This window comes from Gopherus flavomarginatus, chromosome 6, assembly GCF_025201925.1.
Source record: "Gopherus flavomarginatus isolate rGopFla2 chromosome 6, rGopFla2.mat.asm, whole genome shotgun sequence".
In the NCBI taxonomy this organism is placed as follows: Eukaryota; Metazoa; Chordata; order Testudines; family Testudinidae; genus Gopherus; species Gopherus flavomarginatus.
In genome coordinates this window covers 122552780-122576766 of record NC_066622.1, presented here as the reverse complement: position 1 = coordinate 122576766, position 23987 = coordinate 122552780, and the positions used below count along the sequence as shown (strand labels likewise).

The 23987-nt window shown below is 42.0% G+C and overlaps 1 protein-coding gene across 3 annotated transcripts in view; it reads left to right on the top strand.

Moving 5' to 3' along the window:
- Positions 1-7084: 7084 nt before the first annotated feature.
- PLPP4 (phospholipid phosphatase 4) overlaps positions 7085-23987 on the top strand; it is a 104365-nt gene continuing 87462 nt past the window's right edge. For all 3 annotated transcript variants that reach the window (XM_050959057.1, XM_050959056.1, XM_050959058.1), the window contains exon 1: positions 7085-7631. In XM_050959057.1, the coding sequence (XP_050815014.1) occupies positions 7576-7631 (56 nt within the window). In that variant the 5' untranslated portion in view covers positions 7085-7575. The remainder of the gene's footprint in view (positions 7632-23987) is intronic.

Sequence of the window (23987 nt, the reverse complement as noted above, 5' to 3'; positions counted from 1 at the left end):
TGGCGATGGTGTTGTCATTAACTAATCCAGGCATGGTAGGTCTATGGTTTGCTTCCTGACCTACATAACTACCAATGTGTAATTATCTACCTATATAAGAGCAGAAAAGTTAGATTTTCTACAACCTTTTCAAAGGCTCTCAGATTACTCTGGGCTCCATTATGAAAGAGATACAGCTTCTAGCCATCAGTCCATGAAACCTTTAAGGGATGCAGAGCTACTGCAGGGCCTAGGAATGAGCCAAGCTACACTGTATTACTGAGAAAGGTTTACTTCTTTAGAAGCCTTGGCATGTTGCGCCTACTTGTCACGGTCAGCAAAATGATTCTGCCAAATTAGGAACTAGATGGGCCATGTTAAGGGCTGAACAGTGATGGGCCTTGGTGCAGGTGCACAGTTGTGAGAAAGGCACCAGGATCCTCCACCTTTGTGCCCCTAAGCAGGAGCCACGTACAATTAGAAGCTGTGACCATTCCTGAGCAAAGGACTGAGTGGGGTGTGCCCCATTAAGAGCACCAGTAACATGAGAGCTATTCTAAAAGAAGAAGAGAGAAGTTGGGATCTTGACCTCATTCCTCCACCATACTAGCTAGCTGAACAGGGCAGCCATTGAGAAAAGCACATGCTGCACCCCTTTTTAGGGTTAGGGCAATGGCCAAGCTCCCACAGCAAGCTGAGGAACTCCAACAATGCCTTTCAGAGGCACCATGCCTGTAGGAAAATCCTGCTGGTGCAGGGGGGCTTTGCACCACACCTAATTCCAAGCTGTGGCTTAATGACTCAATGCGGACTTTATTATATTCTTCACCAATTCTCCCTATACCTAACTTGCATGATTGAAAAGTTGAAAAGTCAGAACAAGTTATATCCAAATTCTAGCACTGCAAGTTCAGCTTGGTATCAGAAAACCAATCTAAGATATTTAGCTGTAAAGATTTTGGAATCAGACCTTAATGAACAGATAACTGCAGTAGGACAACTTTTATTACATTTTAATATTGTTATTTTATGTTCAAATAAAGGTTGACTAACACCAAATGAAGACATATAGATAATATGCTGGTGAGTAAAAAGAATCCCCGTGCTATACACAGAACACCCCCAGGCAGCAACAAAGGTAAGGACAGGAAGTAACTGCAGGTGAATGAGATAAAAATGTTTCGTTCCAAATATTACAAAGGGGGTGTGGGAGAAGAAAGAAAGAAAAGAAGAGGAAAAATAAACTTTTCTTATGCCCACAAATCCTATATACTTTGGGCCAAATCCTCAGCTGGTTTAAATTGGTGTGACGCTTCCCAGAAGTACTCAGGGTTGTGAGACACCTCACCCCCACCAGTCCTCAGGGTGAGGAAGTCATGTCTATGCCTGCTGTGGATCAGTTTCCTGAAAGTACCAGCCTCTGCCAGCATAAGCACAGCCTTCCAGGCATGGTTCTCTCTGTGCAAGCCGTGATAAGCATGCACCAACCCTTGAATTCTCAGAGCTTTCCATGCAGTGTTCAGCCCCTTTTCGACTGAACAGTCACAGAATTACAAGCCTGCTGTTACCAAAGAAAAAGTAGCTTGTAAGATTCAACTCAGGATCACCACTTAGCACTAGAGGACTGTGACATATTTACAGTGAAAACAAGACCAAATGTATTATCAAAAACAGAGATTCAAGTGATAGTGAATAAGAATAGTGGAAACAACTGGTTGCACATAAAACAAAATCATAACATGCTTTTTTAGATGCTAAACTAACAGGAGTTACTTTTGTATCTAAAGAAGCTCATCTCACCAAAGTTCTCTCCAGCATTTTCAACCAATCCTGGTTGAGTGCCCTCTTTCATGAAGAAAACCTAATATCTGTTCACTTCCTAGGTGAAGGATGACAGGGTATCTTCTTTGTGCCCCTGATATATTAGAGCAAACCTTTGACATGCATCTCAAGATAGGATTCTCTTACCTCCCCTATTTTTTCCTTCTTCCTTACTTTTCTCTTTTTGAGGTTTTTCACAATCCTTCATTAGCGTTCAGTTCCGTTCAGATGGGTTGGAAGAGATCCATTGTGAAATAATACAATACTTAACTGACACATAAACAACCAGACAGATAAATGTCTTGTCTGACAGAAGACCTGCTTTTTCACTTCTGCTGGTGACCAGTTCCTAATAGAGACTTTAACAAAAATAATTTTCAATGTATATACACATGACTCCTTAACCAACATACACACAAGTTTCGCAATGATAATGATGACCAGAGCAACACCAGTTTTTAGTCATGACACTCTTTGGTGAACTAGAATGTACATGACAGACTAAGAGATCCCTGTAACTCCTCTGCACCCTCTTGTCAGTTGGCATTAAGAAGTTATTGTGTCACAATTAGCTTAGCTTTGTTGAAGTCAATGGAGCTGTCCAACTCCCATCACCACAGTTTGTGTGGAATTGTAGCATAGCCAGGAAGTATTACATTACAATCCTGCAATCTCCTGCTTATCTGAGCAGCCTCATTGAAGTTGATGAAACTATTCACATAAGTAAGGATTAGTATAGTATGGCCATCCAAGATCTTGACGGATGAAAGGAAACACGATGAAACTAGTCAGTCACTGGTGCACCAGTCTTAGCCCAGCTTCTCTTTCTTGAGACTTTGCTTGACTTTGTCACTGTATCGAAGCTTTAGCCTTCCTCTGCATCACAGGCAGTTCTTGAGTTGGCCATAGAGCACAGCCTCCAGCAGATGATCTTGAGGCATATGCTCCACATGGCTCTGTCAGCGAAGCGCATGAGCATCCAGCAAAGTCTACATAGACTGTAGGCTGGTTCTCTCAAGGATCTCGTTGTTAGTGATCCATTGATCCCAAGTGACTCAAAGGATTTTTCTGAGACAGTAAAGGTGGAAGCTGTTCAATCTCTGCTCCTACTTGGAGTACCTGACCCAGCTTTCACAGCCGTAAAGAAGGATACTGAGGACACAAGCCTGATAAGTGGACACTTTTGTGTTCAGGGTTAGCATCTTGTTGCTCCAGATACATGAGATAAGTTTGCCAAAGGTGACAGCTTTGCTGATTCTCACATCAAGTTCTCTATCAAGGCTAAGAGAGCTGTTTAAAGTTGAACCAAGATAGCAGAAGTGATCGACATTGTCTAGCACTTCATTATTGACATAGATTTGAGGTGGGATGTTGGCGCCCTGTGACATGACTTTTGTTTTCTTGATACCGATTACCATGCCGAACTTGATACATTCATCAGAGAACTTATTCATCATGATCTGTAATTCATCAGATGAGTTAAGAGGCAAATGCAGTGGCATCTGTGAAGAGCAGATCTCAAACAGTGAGTTGGGTGACAAACCTTTTAATCTGAAATTGTCTGGTGTTGAACAAGCTGATGTTCATCCTCGATTCAATTAATGCTCCAGATTGAATGTTTCCAAAAGCATACTTAAAAAGAATAGAGAAAAAGATGCCAAAGCCATTAGGAATGAAGTCACAGTCTTGCTTTATGCCAGTATCAATGCTAAACTCATTGCAAACAATGCTAAACATGTTGAAGGCCTTTTGAAGGTTGAGAAATGCTACATAGAAAAGTGCCTGTTGTTCACAGCTTTTTTCTTGCAACAAGTGCATTGTGAAAGACACGTCAGTCATGGAGTGTCCAGCTCTGAACCCACACTGACTCTCAGGATAAACTCTCTCAGCAAGGACTTGAAGTCTTTTCAGCAGAACCCTTGCAAGCACCTTGCTGACCACACTGAGCAAAGATATCCCTCGATAGATGTTTTCCCCTTTATTTTTGTATAAGTAATTATAAAGCTCTTTCTCCTTTATTTTTGTATAAAGTAATTGTGTTTGCATGTGGCTTTCTTCCCAGAAGGTGCAGAGAAGTGCAAGGATATCACTCACAAGCTTTCTCCCCCCCTGCCTTTAGGAGTTCCAGAGATATCTGACCAGATATGAGTAAGGATTACTCACATGAATAAGGATTATTCATATATTCCACCAGCAGTGATGCACATACACAACAGATAGTATGTTATCTACACCAGTCATCTAGGGGCGAGGTTAGACAAGGCACAAATGTTTGACAATGGAAGACATATCAGTTGAGACTTTTCAATGGAGAGGGAGATGAGCTTTATTTAAAAGGACAATCAGGTAAAGAGGCCTCATTAGGGCTGCTCATATACTTATAATTATGCACGTTTAAATATCTTGCTGAACTAGGGTCATAATTATTCAAAATTACAGGGAATGTGGAAGGCAGGCCACAAGACCCGATTTCCCATCTGTGACCATGCAGGGGACACGTTCTGTCCTTAAGGTAGACTACATGCTTCTGAAACTTATTTTATGGCCCTAGTTGCAGCCTCTCTCAAAGATCTGTACAGCTCACTTGTTTAGGCACTGGGAGCATATTATTAGTTTGTGCAAGGACCAAAGATAGAAATGTGAGCATAGTGGAAATCTAACAACATTATCTCCACCCAAAGCAACTCTGATTGTTATTGAAAATCAGTGCAAGCCATAAATAGACAATAATAAAACATGAGATGGATCTTAGCTCAGTAATAGAAATCTCTTTTCAGTAGCTATGCACAAAAGTGATTTCTCCAAGTGTGTCCATGTTTCAAATCAGGACGGCCACATGCACTGTGCTTCAACCACTCTTAGAAGAAGTATAGCTGTTGTGCATTTAATCAAGTACATACCAAATAACTACCTAGAATATGCTGATGTGGTAATTTATGTCTCTCTTAGGCCTGATCCTCCACAACTATAGATTAGTGGGAGTTTGACTATATGGTTAGCTCATACATAGAGCAGTCACCCGAAATGTGGAGGCACTAGAAAGAGGGACATATGTATTATACATGGACCTGCTAGGGTAAAGATCACAACACAGATATGACTAATCCAGAGCATACAGTTAGTTACCTAATTATGAATACACTGAAGTGAGTTGGTGCCCACATGTTGCAATGATGTTTACTTTGTAACTGGGTGCAGTAATCATAACCATGTACACTTTCCAAAGAACACATTTTTCAAAGGCCACATGAAAGTAGGTTGGGAGTTTATGTAACTAAATGTGAATTATTGTTTTGTATTCACTGTGGTGATCCTGAACTTTCCGCACAATAAATATGCTAAAAATAATTCAAGTCCCAAGCGCATCCAGGAGAGGGGAACCTAGTGAGGTGTGTGTTTGCCAGTCTGCACAGAGACTTTGAGCCAAATACGCATGCATAAATCTAATCTCAGATATTAGTTGGACACTGTCCACATGAAGAAATGCAATTCTGGGAACACACCCCATCCTCAAAGCTACAAGAGAAGAATTCAGACAAACTCTCTGCCTTGGGTGTACACAGAGATCCATAGGCAATAAGGAAGTTTTCCTTGGAGCAATTTACAAGGAGGATTTCCTCAGTGATTAGGGGTCAAAGGAAAACTGCTGGGTCTAGATTATCACAATCTGAGATGTGGAACATTAATTTAATTGCTCAAAATGCAGAACTACTGGTCTGAAAAATGACCACGCATTACCAGCTGCTTTATGGAACTGAAATACACATAATACTCTATTAATATCACTGATGTTACAATGGACATAATGGAATACATAGTGGAAACAGCCTCATGCTGCATCTCTTTCTCTGTTCATTGCCTATATGGGGCCAGATTCTGCCATGCTTGCTCTACAAATCCACTGAAGTCAATGGGGCTACTCACTGAGCAAAGGTGACACAATTTAGCACTTATATTATAAATACAGAAGTTGTCTTTTTACATATCTGTAAAGCATCTAACACATTTTCCAGCGCTATATAAATAATAAAATAATAATAATAATATACATATGATCAGAGATTAAGATGTTACTCGCACTGACAGTAATAAATGCAGTTTAGAAAAGATATCAGTGCCAAAGCTTGGTAGAAAACCTATTATACATGCAGAATATGGTGAAAAAGTATCCAAACACTGTTAATCCATTAGGCAAATATTATCCTATAATGCTGCCAAGCACAGTAACAACATGAGTTGTTTGGCTTGTAATTGCCAGCTGCACAAGTTACCAGCAACAGTATCCTTTGCTCTCTCCCCCTGCCCCTTTTTTGGGGGGTGTGTGTGCCCCATTTAATACTGCAAACTCCTTCTTTATGAGCCAGTTATAAGCAATGAAATTCAACCTGCTGAATCCTGATCTTAGATACTATTTGTTTAAACTACACAGTATCAGAGGGATTTGTCATGTGAGTCAGCCTCTTGCAGCCTGTTCCATGAGTAGATTCCCCAAGGATTAAATGGACAATTGTTAATGTCTTTCTCACTGAGGATACAGATTTAAATTGAGATGTCAGAAGTAGTGTACTTTCATTCACTTACTTCAGTGCAGCAGGACTATGCAGGAACATTCTTTCCGAACGTTACCCAAATACTCAATACAAATAGGGGGTTGTTCCAGGATTTTGCGCAACCTTCAGTCACACTCCTAGCAGGGGCGGGGGATTTGTGCTAGCGTCCTCACCTAATATTCATTTTGATTTAGACCCAACAGCCCAGTGTGGAATCCCGTGCGAACGGGAAAGCCCCTAGGCCCTCCCTTTGCAGAGCTGTCCCAATCCACCGAAATGAGCCGCTGCTCCGAAAATCTTTCCTGACCGCAGCGGAGAGTCCTAAGCACAGCGCCTGGTGCATGCATCCAGGTGGGTCTACAGGAACAAGGCTTCGCAAGTGTCTGTCTAGGAGCTGGGATCCCCTTTTCCAAGGAGCGTGGGAATTTCCCAGTTCACAGAACAAGCGGGAGAGTCTGAGAGAGGGAATCTAGTCTATCGGGGACGATAAACCCCCCCCCTTGGGAAGGGGGGCTGTCTGGAGAGGCAGCGGGGCGGCTGTGACATTTCTGCACATCGGAGACTGGGGGAAACCACCGGCAAGCCTGGGAGGTGCAGGCTGAAGGGTGGGGTGGACATTGCGCAAAGGATCTGCGAAGCACCCGGCGAGCTGGAGGCGGCGGGAGTTCCCTGGGGCTGCGGGGCGGAGCTTGAAAAGCCAGAGGCAGGCAACAGCTAGTTACCGAGTAGGAGGGCAGGGAAGGGGAGTGGAGTTCCCCAGGATTCTCCCCCGCCCCCGTCTAGAAGTTAGTCCCGGGGACCCTCCCCCTCTCTGCGCTTGGGCACCGGCGGATCAGTAGCAGCTGTCCGGGTGGATGTGTCAGTCTGGCGGCGCGGGCTGGCAGTCAGCACAGCCCAGAGCCAGGTGCCCGCAGCCCGGCCCCATTGCTCCGCGGGAAGAACATTGTCTGCGTCCAACAGCTGCGAGGAGAGTGCCGGGCCCCGCTGCTGACCCTCAGCCCGGGCGGGGAGGGAATGGACAGGGAGGGTCTCGGGCTTGCTCGGGGCCGCAGATTTCCCCAGCACGTTGTTCTTGGCTGGGGTGGGGAAGGACCGGGCTCCTGGCCGATCGGAAGCAGCTGATTCCCCCACCGCTCTCCTCCTGGCTTTGCGAATGGAATTGAAGGCGGGGTGCTGAAGTTGCCGAAGTCTGCCGGGATCCTGCCCTCTGCCCCTCGGACAAACCATGCGGGATCTAGCGATCGAGATCGGGATACGAGTTCTGCTCTTCGGTGTCTTTGTGTAAGTACCCGGCCGAGGGAGAACTCGCTCCTGGCCCTCTCAGCTGGGGCTTCCGACCGCCCGAACTTTTCTCTGCCTCCCCTTTGAGTTACCTGGCTCTTGACTTTCTTTAGTATCGCCTCCATTGCTTTGATACGTAACCCCCCCCCCCCCAATTTCTAGATATGAAACCAAATCACGCTCAGTGCCGATGGCAGGTTAATGGCTTATCATGTCTGGGCTGCGTGTTTCCTGCTGAATTTCCCTCTCTGCCCCCTCGCCCCATTTGATTTTTAAAGCACAGACGGTTTTGATCAGCTGCGGCAGCTGGGATTGGAATGGCACTGAGGAAACCAGGACTTGAGGAGCGGGGAGTGCAGGAGTTGGACGTGCATGCCAAGCGTCTGTCAGTTCCCCTGTCCGTCTGTCCTTCTTCCTATCTTTGTCCAGCTTTTTTCTTAATAAGCTTCTGGCTTTAGCTGAATGTTGAAGGTAGGAGCGAGGGAGGGGGAAAACAGCAAATAGAAGAGTTAATCCCCCCTGTCAAAATCGATGTATGCTCCTAACAACCATTTCCTCACAGCCTTACTAGCCTGTGACTGAGATCTGTAGTTTTGGGCTGGTAATGGGGAAGCATTCCGTGGCACACACCGTAGCTTTAAGCAAATGGATAACTGTTGCTATTCGCCGGGGTAAGAAAATAGGAACGCAGAATAGTAGGGACGGATGGTTCGTACCCCTTTTCTTGTCACAGACGTTTTTAAAGGCACCAAAGGTGCTGCAGTGAATTTCATTTTGTCCCCAGGATGATATTCTATAAAGAACATGAATAATGCCCAGTCTATCCTGGGACAACAATGATGCGTCAAGGACCTTAAGACGGGTTGCTGTAAACAAATTCCCAATTTGTGTCCGAGGGTGTGTGTGTAATTCCAGCAGGTATAATCTTTTAGAGCAGTGTTATTTTCAATTGCATAACTAATATATCACTGCCTTGAAACAACTAGCTGGATGTTAGAATGTCATGTTTCTTTCAGAATCTTCAGTGTGTGCTCAACATTTCAAGGAGAGGCAGTCATGAGTAAAGAGCAATATAATGTCGTGATTCCTAGGACAGACATGAATATCAAAATATTGTAGTTTAGATTGTGAATCATGTTTATCTATTTGTATAAAGAAAGCTAAGGAGTTGGAAAACTGACTTTTAAAGTTTCTGAAAGAAGCACAAGTACTTCTATACCTACACTATTTCTTTAATTCGTACTCCTTGTCAAATAGTACTACGCTAGTAGAAACAGTCATACAGTAATTTTCTCTGTTTACATTATGCATCAAATATCAACCCAATAAAATTTAATCCTTTTTTTCCTTTATGGTAGAATCCTTCACTCCTTCAATGAAAACCTTAGGTATTTTAAATGAGTTCGTATTTTAGCTGCTAAAGGTTTACAGATTTGTCTTTTCAAACTTTGTGATTGTTCTATGCTGCATTAGAAACTACAGCAGTTTCTTTGATCAAATAAAGGTTACAGCCACCGGATGGAATTTTTAAAAGCCCTGTTTACTTCTTACCTCCTTAACTATGGATCTAGTTTGACAGAAACACATACAGAAATAGCACAGGGTATCCCTTAAGCCATGAAACTGCCTTACAGCTAGTAATATTTGAATCCTTTGATTTTATTTCTATCTGGGCCTGTCATTGCTAATGAGTCATTTGCCTAATATACTTCTCGCTGACATATTCTTCAAAGCACTTCTTTTTTATTTTTTAAATATTGAGGCAGATCTTTTATTAGAAATGCAGCATGTTTGATGAATGTGACATCTTCATTTTGATCTAAATTCTGATACTTTTCATAGACTCATAGAAGTGTAGGGCTGGAAGGCACCTTGAAAGGTCATCAAGTGCAGACCATCCTGGGCAAATGTTTGTCCAACCTATTATTGCTAACCTCCAGTGATGGAGATTCCACAACCTTCTTCGGAATCCTGTTGCAGAACTTAAACTGCCTTTATAGTTAGAAGGTTTTTCCTGCTATGTAATCTATATCTCCCTTGTTGCAGATTAAGACCATTACTTCTTGTCCTACTTTCAGCTGACATGGAGAGCAATTGATCACTGTCCTCTTTATAACAGCCCTTTACATATTTGAAGACTATGAGCCCCCCTCCCCCTGAGTCTTCTTTTCTCAAGACTAAAAATTGCCTTTTTTCTTTTAAATCTTTCCCCATCGGTCAAGTTGTCTAAACCTTTTATCATTTTTGTTTGCTGTCCTCTGGACTTTCTCTATTTTTTTCATGTCTTTTCTAAAGTGTGGTGCCCAGAATTGGACAGAGTACCCCAGGTGAGGCCTCACCAGTGCTGAATATGGTGTGACAGTTACCTCTTGTGTCTTATATATGACAGACCTGTTAATGCACCCCAGAATATTAGCTTTTTTTGTAACAGCATCACATTGTTGACCCATATTTCATTTGTCATCCATTATAACCCTGAGATCCTTTTCAGCAGTACTATCACCTAGCCAGTTATTCCCCCTTTGTAGCTGTGAAGTTGATTTTTCCTTCCTAAGTGAAGTACTTTTCACTTGTCTTTACTGAATTTCATCTTGTTGACTTCAGACCAGTTCTCTAATTGATCAAGGTCATTTTGAATTCTAATCTTGTTCTCTAACATGCTTGTAACACGTCCTAGCATGGTATCATTTGCAAATGTTATAAGCATACTTTCCACTCCATTATCCATGACATTAATGAAAATATTGAATAATACTGGACCCAGGACTGACACCTGTGGAACCCACTGGATACATCCCCTCAGTTTAACATCAAATCATTAATAACTACTCTGAGTGTCTTTCAATCAGTTGTATATCCACCTTATAGTAATTTTATCTAGACCACATTTCCCTAGTTTGCTTATCAGAATATCATGTGAGACTGTGTCACAGCCTTACTAAGATCAAGATATATCACATATACTGCTTCCCCCCATGCACTAGGCCAGTAACCCTGTTAAAGATATAAATGATTTGTTTGACAAATCCATGCTGGCTATTCCTTAAAACCAGCTATTATCCTCTAGGTGCTGACAAATTTATTGTTTATTAATTTATTTGTCTCCTTTGGGTTATTGAAGATATGCTAACTGTTCTGTAATTCCCCAGGTCGTCTTTTTAAAGATAGGCATTGTGTTTGCCCTTCTCCAGTCCTCTGGGACCTCACCCATCCTCAGTGAGCTCTCAAAGATAATTGCTAACGGTTCCGAGACTGCATCAGCTAGTTCCTAGGATGAATTTCATCTCGCTCTGCCAGCTTGAATACATCTAATTTAGCAAAATAGTCTTGAACCTGTACTTTCTCTAGTTTGGCTTCCATTCCTTTTCTCTTGTTATTAATATTAATTGTGCTGAGAGTCTGGTCACCATTTACTTTTCTAGTGAAGACTGAAGCAAAATTGGAGTTAAACACCTCAGCCTTCTTGATGTCATCAGTTATTGGCTCTCCTTTCTTGCTAAATAGACAGCCTACACCCTCTTTCCTTTTTCTCTTGCTCCTAATATACACCTCTACTCTGCTATAACTCAGTCGTGGGGAGCCAAAAATCCCTACCGTGTTATAGCTGAAACCCTGTTATATCGGGGTAGGGGCAGCAGGGCTCCGACGGTGATTTAAAGACCTCCGGGCTCCAGCCGCTGTGGGGAGCCCCAGGCCCTTTAAATCGCTGGTGGAGCCCTGCTGCCGCAGCCCTGGGGTAGGGGCAGCAGGGCTCCAGCGGTGATTTAAAGGGCCTGGAGCTCCCCGCAGCAGCCGGCGCCCCAGACCCTTTAAATCACCGGCAAGCCCTGCTGCCGTAGCCCCGGGATAGCGGCAGCAGGGCTCTGACGGTGATTGAAAGAGTTCCGAGCTCTGGCCGCTGTGGGGAGCCTGGGCTCTTTAAATTGCCAGCGAGCCCCACTGCCGCAGCCTCGGGGTAGCAGCAGCAGGGCTCCAGTGGTGATTTAAAGGGCCTGGGGCTCCAGACCCTTTAAAGCGCCACCAGAGCCCTGCTGCTACCGCGTGATACGCGAACCTGTGTTATATCGGGTCATGTTATAGTGGGGTAGAGGTGTATTTAAAGCCTTATAGCCTTTTATGTTCTGTGCATTTGTACTTTAGCCTTTAAGATTTTATCTTTACACGTTTATGTTACTCTTTATAGTCCTCCTTAGCAATTCATCCATGTTTCCACTTTTTAGAGGATTTCTGTTTGATTTTCAGATCTTTAAAGAACTCCTGATGGAGCCATATTGGCCTCTTATTATTCTTCCTATCTTTCTGTCACAACTGAATAGTTAGCAGTTGTACATTTTTTACTGTCTGCTTGAAAAACTGCCAGCGGTCCTGAACTCATTCATCCCTTAACATTTTCTTCCCAGAGAACATGGCACCTTATCTTTTCCCTGAGTTTGTTAAAGTCTGCTTTTTCGAAGCCCGTTCTCCTTACTCGGCTGCTCTCACTTCTTCCTTTTCTTAGAATCATGATATTATCATCTCATGATCACTACCAGCCAAATTGCCTTCCATCACCTTAAGGTTTGCTATCCTGTTGGTCAGAATCAAGTCTAAAATGGCTGTCCCCTGGTTACTTCCACTTTCTGAAATGAAGAGGTGTCCCCAATACATTCCAGGAACATGCTGGAATTTTTTTTTTTTTTTTTGCCATATTACTTTTCCAGCTGACTTCTAGGTAGTTAAAGTCCCCCATTGCTACCAGAACTTGTGTTTGGATATTTCTGTTGTTTGTTCTAGAAATGCCTCTTTCACTCTCCTCTTCCTGATTTGGAGGTCTATAATAGACTCCTACCATGATGTCACCCCATTCTCCCCACTTTTATCTTTTACCCAGTGACTTTCAACTAGTCTGCCTCTCACTTGCTTCTGGACCTCAGAAAAGTGTGTGTGTATATATATTCTTGATGTATAATGCAACACCTCCTCCCTTTTTCCTTGCCTGTCCTTCCTGAACAAGCTATACCCCTCTATACCATTATTCCAGTCATGAGATTTATCCAACCAAGTCTCTGTAATGTCAGTTAAGTAACAATTTAGCTTGTGTTAATACTTACAGTTCTTCTTGTTTATTCCCCATTGTCCTTGTATTTGTGTATAGACATCTAAGATGTTGATCAGATTTTCCTCTGATTTCATCCAGCTCTTATGACTCTATTGTAATTTTCCATGTCCCTCTTCGGCCCCCCAACATTTAGCTTTCTGTCAAGGTCCCCTTTTTTAATGCTTATCTGTGGACTTTCGTCACCTGCTCCCTTTGATGAGTCACTGCATGAAGGTGTTCTTCCCCTTCTTGGTTCGGCGGACCTCATCTCTTCCCAGCAGATCTCCTTCCCACAACAGCATCCCATGATCGTCTTGATTCAATAGCTCACAGCTTTCAATGGTGGAAAGAAATGCTTTATGTGAAGTCACCAAAACTCCAAATGCATAATAACTTATCAAACAAGTCTAGCCCTTTCATATGGCTAGTCTTCCACTCTTGCCTTCTGGAAGTTCTGGAGATATATACATTATGAAACTTCAGTAGGTAATTTTCAGTATCCATTTGGCAAAGAAGAGATCTTGACTTCTAAAAGTACAGAAGATTTATCATTTGCAATTCACATCTGGGTAGATATTTAGTTTTATGAATGATTGTACATTAGATCGTAATAGTTATAAGGATACAATCCCTGGGTAGAATGAGAATATACTGACTTTGTATTCTGGTAATCTTAGCCTCAAGCAGCTCTTTGCTGCTATGATCATATACAGTGGTTTCCAGTCTCTGTTTTTCCTTTCTAAGTTGTTTTTTTTTTTTTTTTTTTTTTGCAGTGAGAGGAGAAGGGGGTGTCATAAACAGATAGCTAAGGGTTAATGTCTCTTACACCTGGAAAGAAGTACCTGAAACACCTGACCAGAGGACCAATCAGGAAACCAGACTTTTTCAGATCTGGGTGGAGGGAAGTTTGTGTGTGAGTCTTTTGTTCTGGGGTCTTCTGTCTGTCTCTCTCTCGGCTATGAGAGGATTTCTGTTTCCTGCTTTCTAATCTTCTGTTTCCAAGTTGTAAGTACAAATATAGTAAGGCAGTAAAGTTTCTATTGTTTTCTTTTGTATTTACCTGGGTATAGTTGCTGGAATGTTTTGAACTGTATTCTTTTTGAATAAGGCTGTTTATTCATATTTCTTTTAAGCAAATGACCCTGTATTTGTCACCTTGATACAGAGAGACCATTTTTATGTATTTTTCTTTCTTTTTATATAAAGCTTTCTTTTTAAGACCTGTTGGAGTTTTTTCTTTAGTGGGGAACTCCAGGGAATTGAGTCTGTGCTCACCAGGGAATTGGTGGGAGGAAGAAGTCAGGGGGAAATCTGTGTGTGTTAGATTTACTAGCCTGACTTTGCATTCCCTCTGGGTGAGGGGGAAAGAGAGATTAGCTCTCGGTACTTCTGTTTTCCAAGGCTGGAAACGGGGAGGGTGGAATCCCTCTGTTTAGATTCACGGAGCTTGCTTCTGTGTGTCTCTCCAGGAACACCTGGAGGGGGGAAGGGAAAAGGTTTATTTCCCTTTGTTGTGAGACTCAAGGGATTTGGGTCTTGGGGTCCCCAGGGAAGGTTTGGGGGGGACCAGAGTGCCCCAAAAGACTCTAATTTTTTGGGTGATGGCAGCTTTACCAGGTCCAAGCTAGTAACTAAGCTTGGAGGTTTTCATGCTAACCCCCATATTTTGGACGCTAAGGTCCAAATCTGGGACTAGGTTATGATAGCAGTGAGAGGAGAAGGGGGAATTCTGCTTTTGAAACTCTTTGGTTCATACAGCTTTATTTTTTTTTATGTTACACCTTGTTTTGTAACACAATGGTGTTATTATGAGGAGGAGAGATCTTTCATATATATAATATATATATAAAAAAACCTAACCCAATAATTATTATTCTATCAGCGTTAGTGAAATCTGGCAAATTGACAGTCCCTGGAGTCTGAAGCCCTCTATCTATTCAGCCAGCAGCAATTCAAATTATCCTATGCTGTCCCACAATCCTGGAATGGAATAACCATCTAGGATTGAGAACTCTAGGATTGAGAGGGCTGTGTGGTCTCCGTCCTTCATTATGGAAAGACTCCTATATGCATTCCGTTTATGAAGATGCTGCTGATTTTGGGTCACTACCAATTTTCACAGAATAGACTGTTGACTTTAGAAGAATGGTACTAAGCTATGGAACCAATCTTCTGAGAACTGTTTGTTCCCCCCAGGTGGCTTTTTAGCTTCAACCTTCTGACTAACTCAAAATAATATACTGGAGCATTTTTTCACTATGAGACACAAAAGAGAGAGATGCACTTTCTGTACCATAACATTGGCTGGTGATGAATGTCACATTTCATAAAGTGCTGAAATATGTATAAGTGGAATATTTAATTTAGTTGTTCAGGTAACTTTGCTGACTGTTGTTGAAATCCACTAGATTTCCAGTTTGAAAATACACTGTGACAACTGTCTCTCCTGTACTTAAAAGACTCTGGGCAACTTTTTCTTTTTGCAGTGGTGGTAATCACGATCTTAGAGTCTTCTGATAATGGCAAAAAATTGTACTCTTAAAGGTTTTGAAAGTTCTTTTTGGTCAACTGAATACCACAAACTACCATAATTTATGCACCTGGTTGAAAGTTATGTATTAGCATGGAATAGGAATAATTCTCAAGTCCAGACTAAAAAAATAATAATGATGAGGCAGTCAGAGAAATCATTTAAGTTGGTATCTTTATCTATGCTTGGTAAATAATTAAGGAACCCCTTAGTTATTAAAATCCAAGTAACAAACTCCTGTGCCTTTATAAGGACCATGTGCTAAAGGTTATTTTACTCCTCAGAGTTTATTGCTACTGAAGGAGAGATGAGTTCAATAATATTTATTTGAAGATCTCTGCCTGCCTACAGTTCTGAACCACAACTTGCTAAATTGTTTAAAAGGAAAAATATAGGATGATGCACACTTTCCTGGAAGCAAAGAGAGATTTTCTTTGAGTGCATTCAGTGAAACAGCCCTCGAGCCATAACTACAAACAGAAGAAAGTGTAGTGTTGTTTTGTTATTCCATACAGCTTTTCCTAGATCTCATCTGATTAACTAAATCACTTTCCTTTTTGAAAAATATTCAGCATCATAAAATGGGCTGTTTGAACCCATCCTTCTGTGAATGGATGTGATGACTTGTAGGCAAAGAAATGCTTTTAACTGTAGGAGTTCATCAGCTTTATAACTTAAGTGTAGGCAAATTTTATATATGGTTCTACAAAATCAAATACCTTTTAAAATCAATTCAAACAATTTAATAATTAATTTGAACTTCATGATGCTTTTTTAAATTACTCTGCATTAAAAATAAATACCATATTGTGTTTACTAGGCAAGATTTTTAGGGTAGTGGTAGGACCATTGTTTGATATAACAATCATAAGAGTTTAATCTCTTGTTCTTTCAAGAATCAAAAAAATAGTTTGGACAGATCCATAATCTGAACACACTTTTGTGCCTCTTTCATTTTGTAGTTATTCCTATGTCTCAGAGTATTTTTGATAGTGCCTGATTGATGCTAAAGCATGTTAAATTTAACCTTTCAACCACTACACAGTGACTGACTTTTGCCAGTCATTGGAGATTTGATCAGGCAGACCTGACTGACTTGACAATTAGAGGAAACTACAGAAACATCTCAGGGTATATTTGGTCTTTTACATTAAAAAAAAGGAAGTGGTACTGGCAATGAAATATGCATGGAGTGTGACTATTATATGTTAAGGATGATTACAGATGATTACTAGTAAGCTAGTTGACAAGATCAATCTTCAGGCTAAGCTATATCTTGAAAGGGGGTCCTTTTCAACCATTTCTTGGACATTTCAGAACATCACAACATTAGAGTGAGGATATGAGTGCTGGTCTCTATTGTTGAAGGTTTAGCATGGTGTCTTTTAGTATCAACAACGTATCTCCAATGATTCTAGAGAAGTCCAGGATGGTGTTTAGTACCAGATGACATGACCACCTGATCTTGTAGTGTCAAAGCAGCATCCCAGGATGCTTCTCAGGAAGGAGAGAGATTAGTATCTTCAAAGTCTTATTGTTTCTTCCTAATGGCCCATTAAGGCTGATGGCCTGCTGTCAAGTGGGTGTTTCCCAAGTACACACCCAGTTGTAGTTATTACATAGTCAATATTCCTAACTATAGATACAGCAATGATACATGCATACACACTGGATAATCACATTCAGTAAACAATAACCTTTCCAATGATATCTTGCATGACCAATCTTGCACAAAACATATCTTAGCTATGCCATATTCATATCCCAACAATATATCTATAAGGAATATGGAGTGTAAGGTCACACTATCTATTTTCATTGAATAACTCTGTAAGCTTCAACTGCCCAGGTGGTCAAATATTCATGTTTGTTAAAATATTATGTGTTCATTGACTTTTGATATTAATGAAACAGAAGACAAAGAAACCAGAGTAACTGAATTGCATATGCTAGGGGTTAGAGCAGGGGTAAGCAACCTCTGGCATGCATGCCAAAAGTGGCACGTGAGCTGATTTTCAGTGGCACTTACACTGCCCGGGTTCTGGTCACTGATCCGGGAGGCTCTGCATTTTAATTTAAATTTTAAATGAAGCTTCTTAAACATTTTAAAAACCTTATTTACTTTACATACAACAATAGTTTAGTTATATATTATAGACTTATAGAAAGAGACCTTCTAAAAATGTTAAAATGTATTACTGGCACGCAAAGCCTTAAATCAGAGTGAATAAATGAAGACTCGGCACACCAGTCCTGAAAGGTTGCCAACTCCTGGGTTAGGGTAACAGTATTTACAAGCTGTGTTGTTGCTTACATTAAGATTGCTCATGTAGTGAAATGAATCAAGTGGTAATACAGCTATGAATCAGAAGTGCACCCCTAATAATAAATCCTCAGCTAGTGTAAATCCGCTTCAGTGGAGTTCCTGTGACTTGCCCTAGCTGAGGACTGGCACAATATGTATAAACCTTCAAAAAAACTGTGAAATTAACTAATGGCAGCGTCTTGTAAAAGGAATATTATTCACATAGATGAGTAGTGGAAGGCAAGGGCAGTAGTAATACACACCCTCCTTGGATGAATGCTGAGCAGGCTCAGGAATGGAGCATGAACTCACAAGCAGACCTGTATAGATATGAGAAAATCACTGCAGTCAGAGATCATCATTTAAATATCCCTCATCTGGAAGTTAGTGTGGGAAACAGAAATCCCAGACTTGGCTAAACCTCTATTTTATCCTGTAACCTTGCAGTCGAATACTTTAACAATATTCTGAATGAACAAGAGTTTTGCTGTTGTCCTTGCAATTTACAGCAAAGCAGTAGCTGTCAACTAAACAATATTTCTTCTTTGGATGGATTTGAGAATGCTTATGGGATCCTGCTAGGTGTGTTTGGGAGAGCACGTTTTCTCTAGAAACGATGGGCTAGATCCTCACTCAGAGTAAGTTGGCATATCCCGTTTGACTTCCAGTTTATCTGGCTTAATATCTTCATAGCCCATATTAGGAATTATTATTAATAATACATTTTATTCCTGTAGTACCCAAAGCACTTTGTCAGGGTGGGTAAGTACTGCTAGTAGAGATTGGTGAATAGTGCAGACACTGAATTCTGAAAGATATAGCCATCTTGCCCATGTTCAGACTCCTTTTCATTTGCTATTAGTGAGCCTCTTTGTTCACACTGATGTCTGCAGAATGGCTAGTCTTTTGGTATACCTGGATTTGCTAGTGAACAAGTCTATTGTTAGTGAACAAGTCTATTTGTTCTTCATTAGTCTACTCTTTCTATTGTCCAATGAGGGAGCAAAAATAATACCATGCGATTAAGGTGACTGATTACACACTATGAATAATGAAGCATGAACACTCAAAATGAAAATGTCACGAGTGACTCATAGGTTGAAAATTGTTGGCCAGGTCTAGGAAAGAGATGGACATAAAAGTAGCCATGTTCATTTCTCCTTAGCTGAGCTTGAAGTCCTTATCGTGTGGGACTTTGAAGAGAGGAAGCAAAGGGGGCAAATGATGGAATGTCATCCCCAGTATGTAGAAAACATAATTGTTAAAGCAGATGATGCCCCAGGACAAGCTGTCAGAACTACACAGCTCCTTCTAGCTTGTTAGGACTGGGTGAATGGAAGCCTATTGCTTGAGTAGGCAGAGTTCTGTTAACACAGGAATGACTCTTGAGGAGTTCCCTTTTTTGCTGAAAGGTTGTAATTGATTCTGTCTAACCTATCTATCCATCCATACCCTGCAGTCTGTTTACATGCATTCAGAGGATTCTCTAACTGCATCAGTATCTTATTTGTTAAAGTTCACATGATGTTTCTTACAAGGCTTGTTCTGCTGGGCCTAGTATGACACAATTGTTACTGTTCCTTGACATGGCATGGACTCTACCTGCCTTTTCCTATTAAACAGAAAATCATGCTTCTGATCTGCATCTGTAGCAGAAGAGTGGCAGCTGAAGATGTAATGACATAACTAAGCCTTTTCATTCACCCTCATAGTTATGGCCACAAAAGGAAAATGTTTTGATAGACCAAAAAAAGAAAAACATAAAATAACACACTCAAAAGGTTTAACGTGTATCAACAGAGCAAACTGTACAAAGCTCAGCTGTTTCCCTGCACAGGGACCTATGTAAAAATGCAGATCTCTCCTTCAGTGTTGATATCTGCATGTTGACACCACTTGAGTTTTGAAACTCACTCAAAATTTTGTTCTTTCGCTTCACATCAAAACAAAAGGAAACCGTAAGCTATAAACTGAGAAGCCCTAAGCTTCAACCAATGGCTCAAACATGGCATGCAACAGAAATAGATCAGCAGTGGGACCCAACAGTTGTTGCCACAGCATCAGTGCCCAGCTACTGGGTTTTAAAGAACTGACACAAGAAGGGGGGCGGTGTGTATCAACTTAAAGGTTAGCGTGGAGATGACAGTGAAATACAAAGGGACCTTTAGCAGGGAGGTACTGAGAGAATGAAAGGAAGGGAGAAGGAAAAGTTATGGTCACCAACAGAAACCAAATATCTTTGTTTATCTCCTCTATTGTTTCAGTTTCTCATTTTATAGCCAACAAGATGACAATATACAAGTAAAGTTGGAGTGTGTGCTGTTTTATCAAACGATCTGTGAACATTAAGCAAATGTTCTAGGGAATTCTGAGAGTAATTTGGTTGAAAACAAGGACTCCTTGAGGTATAAGAAAAAACAAACATTAAGAAGTCTCAACAATAAAACTTTTTGGCTGTCTGCAATATATTTGGATTGATTATTAGTGTAGTTGTGTGATTGTCTTTAATATGAATTATGTTTTTCAGTTAGTTCTGAAGAATAGAAAACTGACTGCTTTGAATTAATCCACTGGCAGAAAAATGTCTTATGAAACCTTCTTCTACTGTGTCAGCATTTTAACTGCTTAGGGTTGTGTTTATTATTCACAGAGATTAAAGGGACACTGTTAAGTAGTTTAGGCCCCAAAATTAAGTTTTGTACATAAAAAGAGTGCGTGGGCAACAGTACTTAACATAAATCAAGAATTGATGCATAGAATAAAAAATAATTCAATAGAAATATTAGCTGGTAGGATGAGGAATAAGATTTCACTTTCTTGGTATCTGTGCTACCACAGGCCTACCATTATTATTAGTTATTTCTGTCACACCAGTGCAGAGATGATACATTGGGCTAGGTGCTGTACATGCACTTGGTGAGAGAGTGCCTGCCTCAAAGGGCTTGCAGTTAAACAAGAGAAAGGGTCAGAGGAGGAAGTGTGATCCTCATATTGGCTGAACTAAAGCACAGAGAGATTAAGTTATTGCATAGAGTCAGTCAGGAAGTCAATGGCACAACAAAGAATTTGCCCAATATCTTCTTGAGTTCCACAGCAGTGCCTTACCCACAAGGCCATTCTTCCTCTCTATTAGCATGTCAGTCATGCACAGAATCTTGTAGGAAGATGTAGCGGGTGGTTACCCGCTCCTGCCCTTTGCAGCTTAAAACAGCCCAGGAGGGGGCTGTAGCTGGAGCCAGAAGCCTGGGCTGATGGTGGGAGTGGCTGCAGCTGGGGGCCACGCCCCAAACTGAGCAATAAGGCTGTATAAGAAGGCCAGGGGAGCCAGAAGCAAGAAGAGTCTTCCTCTGGCTGCAGGGGGAGAAGGGCCTGGCTGCTGGGAACTAGACAAGGTACCTAGCGTGGAGCAGGGCTGGGGAACGGCAGCAGAGCTGGGGAGCTCCTGCTTGGAAAGCCCCAGGCTGCGGCCTAGAATTAGGCCAGGAGGTACTGGGGTTGCAGGGTGCAACCCAGGGGTAGGCCAAGGCAGCAGGTCCAAACCCCTTTGCTGATGATGAGTGGCTGATACTGCAGTCTGCCGCAGGCCATGGGGCTAGAGAATGACTGGCAGTAGCCAATACTGAAGCAAAGTGGGGATAGGGGGTGGGGGGTTTCCAGGGAGGGGAAACCCTAAGGAAAAGGGGTTGCTGCCAGGGGGCAGAACCCCATGTAAAAGGGCACTGGGTCCAGGGAGTGACACGGGGGCCAGCTGGGACAGGTGGGTTACTGGTCTGCAGAGGGCACTCCGAGCTGGAATTTGAGCTAATTCCCGAAGCGACCAGCTGGCGGCGCCGCTGGGGTAAGGCCGCCCGGTTGCAGAAGAAAACAGTAAACAAGACCTAAATTTAAAAAAAAAATGTCTTTGAGGTCTTTTTTAAATATCATAAAAACAAGCAAACAAATAAATAAGAAGGCACAAACTCACCCACTTTCCAGGTCATGTGCAAAACTATATCTTGATGAAGGCCCAGAATTAGGGATACGTGAGTCAGTTTGGGTAAGACAAGAAATAACCAGAAGCTTTACCCTAAATTTTACATTTGCTTGTTTTAATCTTCACCCTCCACCCCCATTTGTTTTCAATTTTCTGCACCTCTGCTTTCCCAGGCTCTCACCAGGTCTGGAAGCAGAAATGTCAGGAATAATCTTAGAAGATTTCCACCCTGATCTTGTTGACTTCAGATGTGATGAGAGTCGATATAAGCGTCTGAACTTCCAGATGCTATTCCAAACCAAACCTCTGAACTCTTCCCTCATCAGGAGCTCACACCCCTCTCAAGGCATACATCCTGCTCACAGGGGGCATGCTGCTTGTGGCTTATTGGCAATTCAATGGGTAAGAGCTATATCCCTAGTCAGTAGTGAGCTTTAATGTTCCAGTCTCAGGTGTACTTGAAGGATGAGGGTTATTTTGTTACTTGCCAAATGAGCAGTACATATTTGCTGGAGGAAGAGCTAAAACCCCGTTATGAGATTTCAGCCCATTATCCTGTTCCTTCCAAGTTTTAGACTGTAGCCCAATGTAGACGGCCTGCTACAGAAAGGAAATGAGATGGCTGTGGGCTATTTATTTATCGCTGTCAATTTTTCTCAGTGGATCAGTCTATCGTGATTAATTTCAGATAATTCTGACACTTGGAAAACATCAGATGTTTGACAGACTTTAGAGCTACACTGTCCCCTGTCATGTGTTTTGATGTTAGGACTCTGGGCTAGATTGTAAAACACAACAGTCGATGATTTCAGTTTACTAAAGCATTTACCTCATATCATCCCCATAATGTCTGTGCTCTTAAGCCCATTATTAGGCAGCCGCAATCACATGCAGGGCCGGTGCAAGGATGTTTCGCGCCCTAGGCGAAACTTCCACCTTGCACCCTTCCCCGTCCCCAAGCCCCAGCCCTGAGGACCCCTGCCCCACAGCAGCTCCCCCCCCTGCCCTGAGGTGGCCCCCCATGGCAGCTCTCCACCCTGAGGCACCCCTCCAACCTCAGCTCACCCTTGCCCTGCCTCCTCCACGAGCACGCCATGGCTGCTTCACTTCTCCCGCCTCCCAGGCTTGCGGCGCCAATCAGCTTAGGCACCGCAAGCCTAGGAGGTGGAAGAAGTGAAGCAGCCACGGCATACTCGGGGAGGAGGCAGGGCAGGAGTGAGCTGGGGTGGAGAGTTCCCCTGCGTGCCGCCCCCTCCCCATTTACTTGCTGCAGGCGGCCCTCCCTGCGCTCCCCTGCCCCAGATCCCTCCGCCTAAATGCCGGCGGCAACGGGGGGGGGGGGGGGGGGGGCGGTCAAAGATCTGCTGGCCGCCGCGGTCACTGCCGAAGAAAATGGCGCCCCCCAAATGTCAGCGCCCTAGATGACCGCCTAGGTCGCCTCAATAGTTGCACCGGCCCTGAGCACATGAAATTATGTTATGTATCACCTGATCAAAATTAATTGTAATTATAATTATTATTATAAAAGGGGAGAGATGACTGTTCAGTGTCCATAATACATTAACTCATCCCACGTACAATTCAGTTAACAATTTTTGCAGACATTTAAGGTACTGTAGTGGCTCTCAACCTTTCCAGACTACTGTTCCCCTTTCAGGAGTCTGATTAGTCTTGTGACCCCCAAGTTTCACCTCACTGAAAAGCTACTTGTTTACAAAATCAGATATAAAAATACAAAAGTGTCACAGCCACACTATTACTGAAAAATTGCTTATGTTCTCATTTTTACAATATAATTATAAATCAGTTGGAATACAAATATTGTACTTACAGTTCAGTGTATAGTGTATGGAGCAGTATAAAGTCATTGTCTGAATGAAATTTTAGTTTGTACTGACTTCGCTAGTGCTTTTTATGTAGCTTGTTAATCTAGGCAAATATCTAGATGAGTTGATGTATCCCTGGAGGAGCTGAATGCCAACATGGCGATGTTTTTATTTTAAAATGAGTCTTAACATATTGAGATGAACAGGAAACAAATGATTCAACGACATAATTAAATAGGTTAAAAGAAATGACAGTAGAATAAAAGAAGCAAAGAGAACCAAAAATATGAGAAATGGACCAGTTCTGCAGTATTTTTTCCTATTTCTTCATAATCACCCTGTCATCTGCTATCTTGTTCAGTGTAGCATTATCCAAGTTCTCCCCTTGCTTCTTCCTTGTCACTTTGATCATTATCCTCTATAAGGGTGAAACAGTTATGAAAAGGTCAGAGTAAAAGTTGTCTAACTCCCACATAAGAAATCTCTTTTGCTTTTCATTGAATAGAGGTTTTCTTGGTCAAATTGTTTCCCTTTGTACACACTGGGAATTATGATACTTAGCAAGATACAGTTGCTATTCATATTTCATATGCTTACCAAACATTAGCTAATTAATAGGAAGAGCTTCTAGGCTTTAGGAACTCA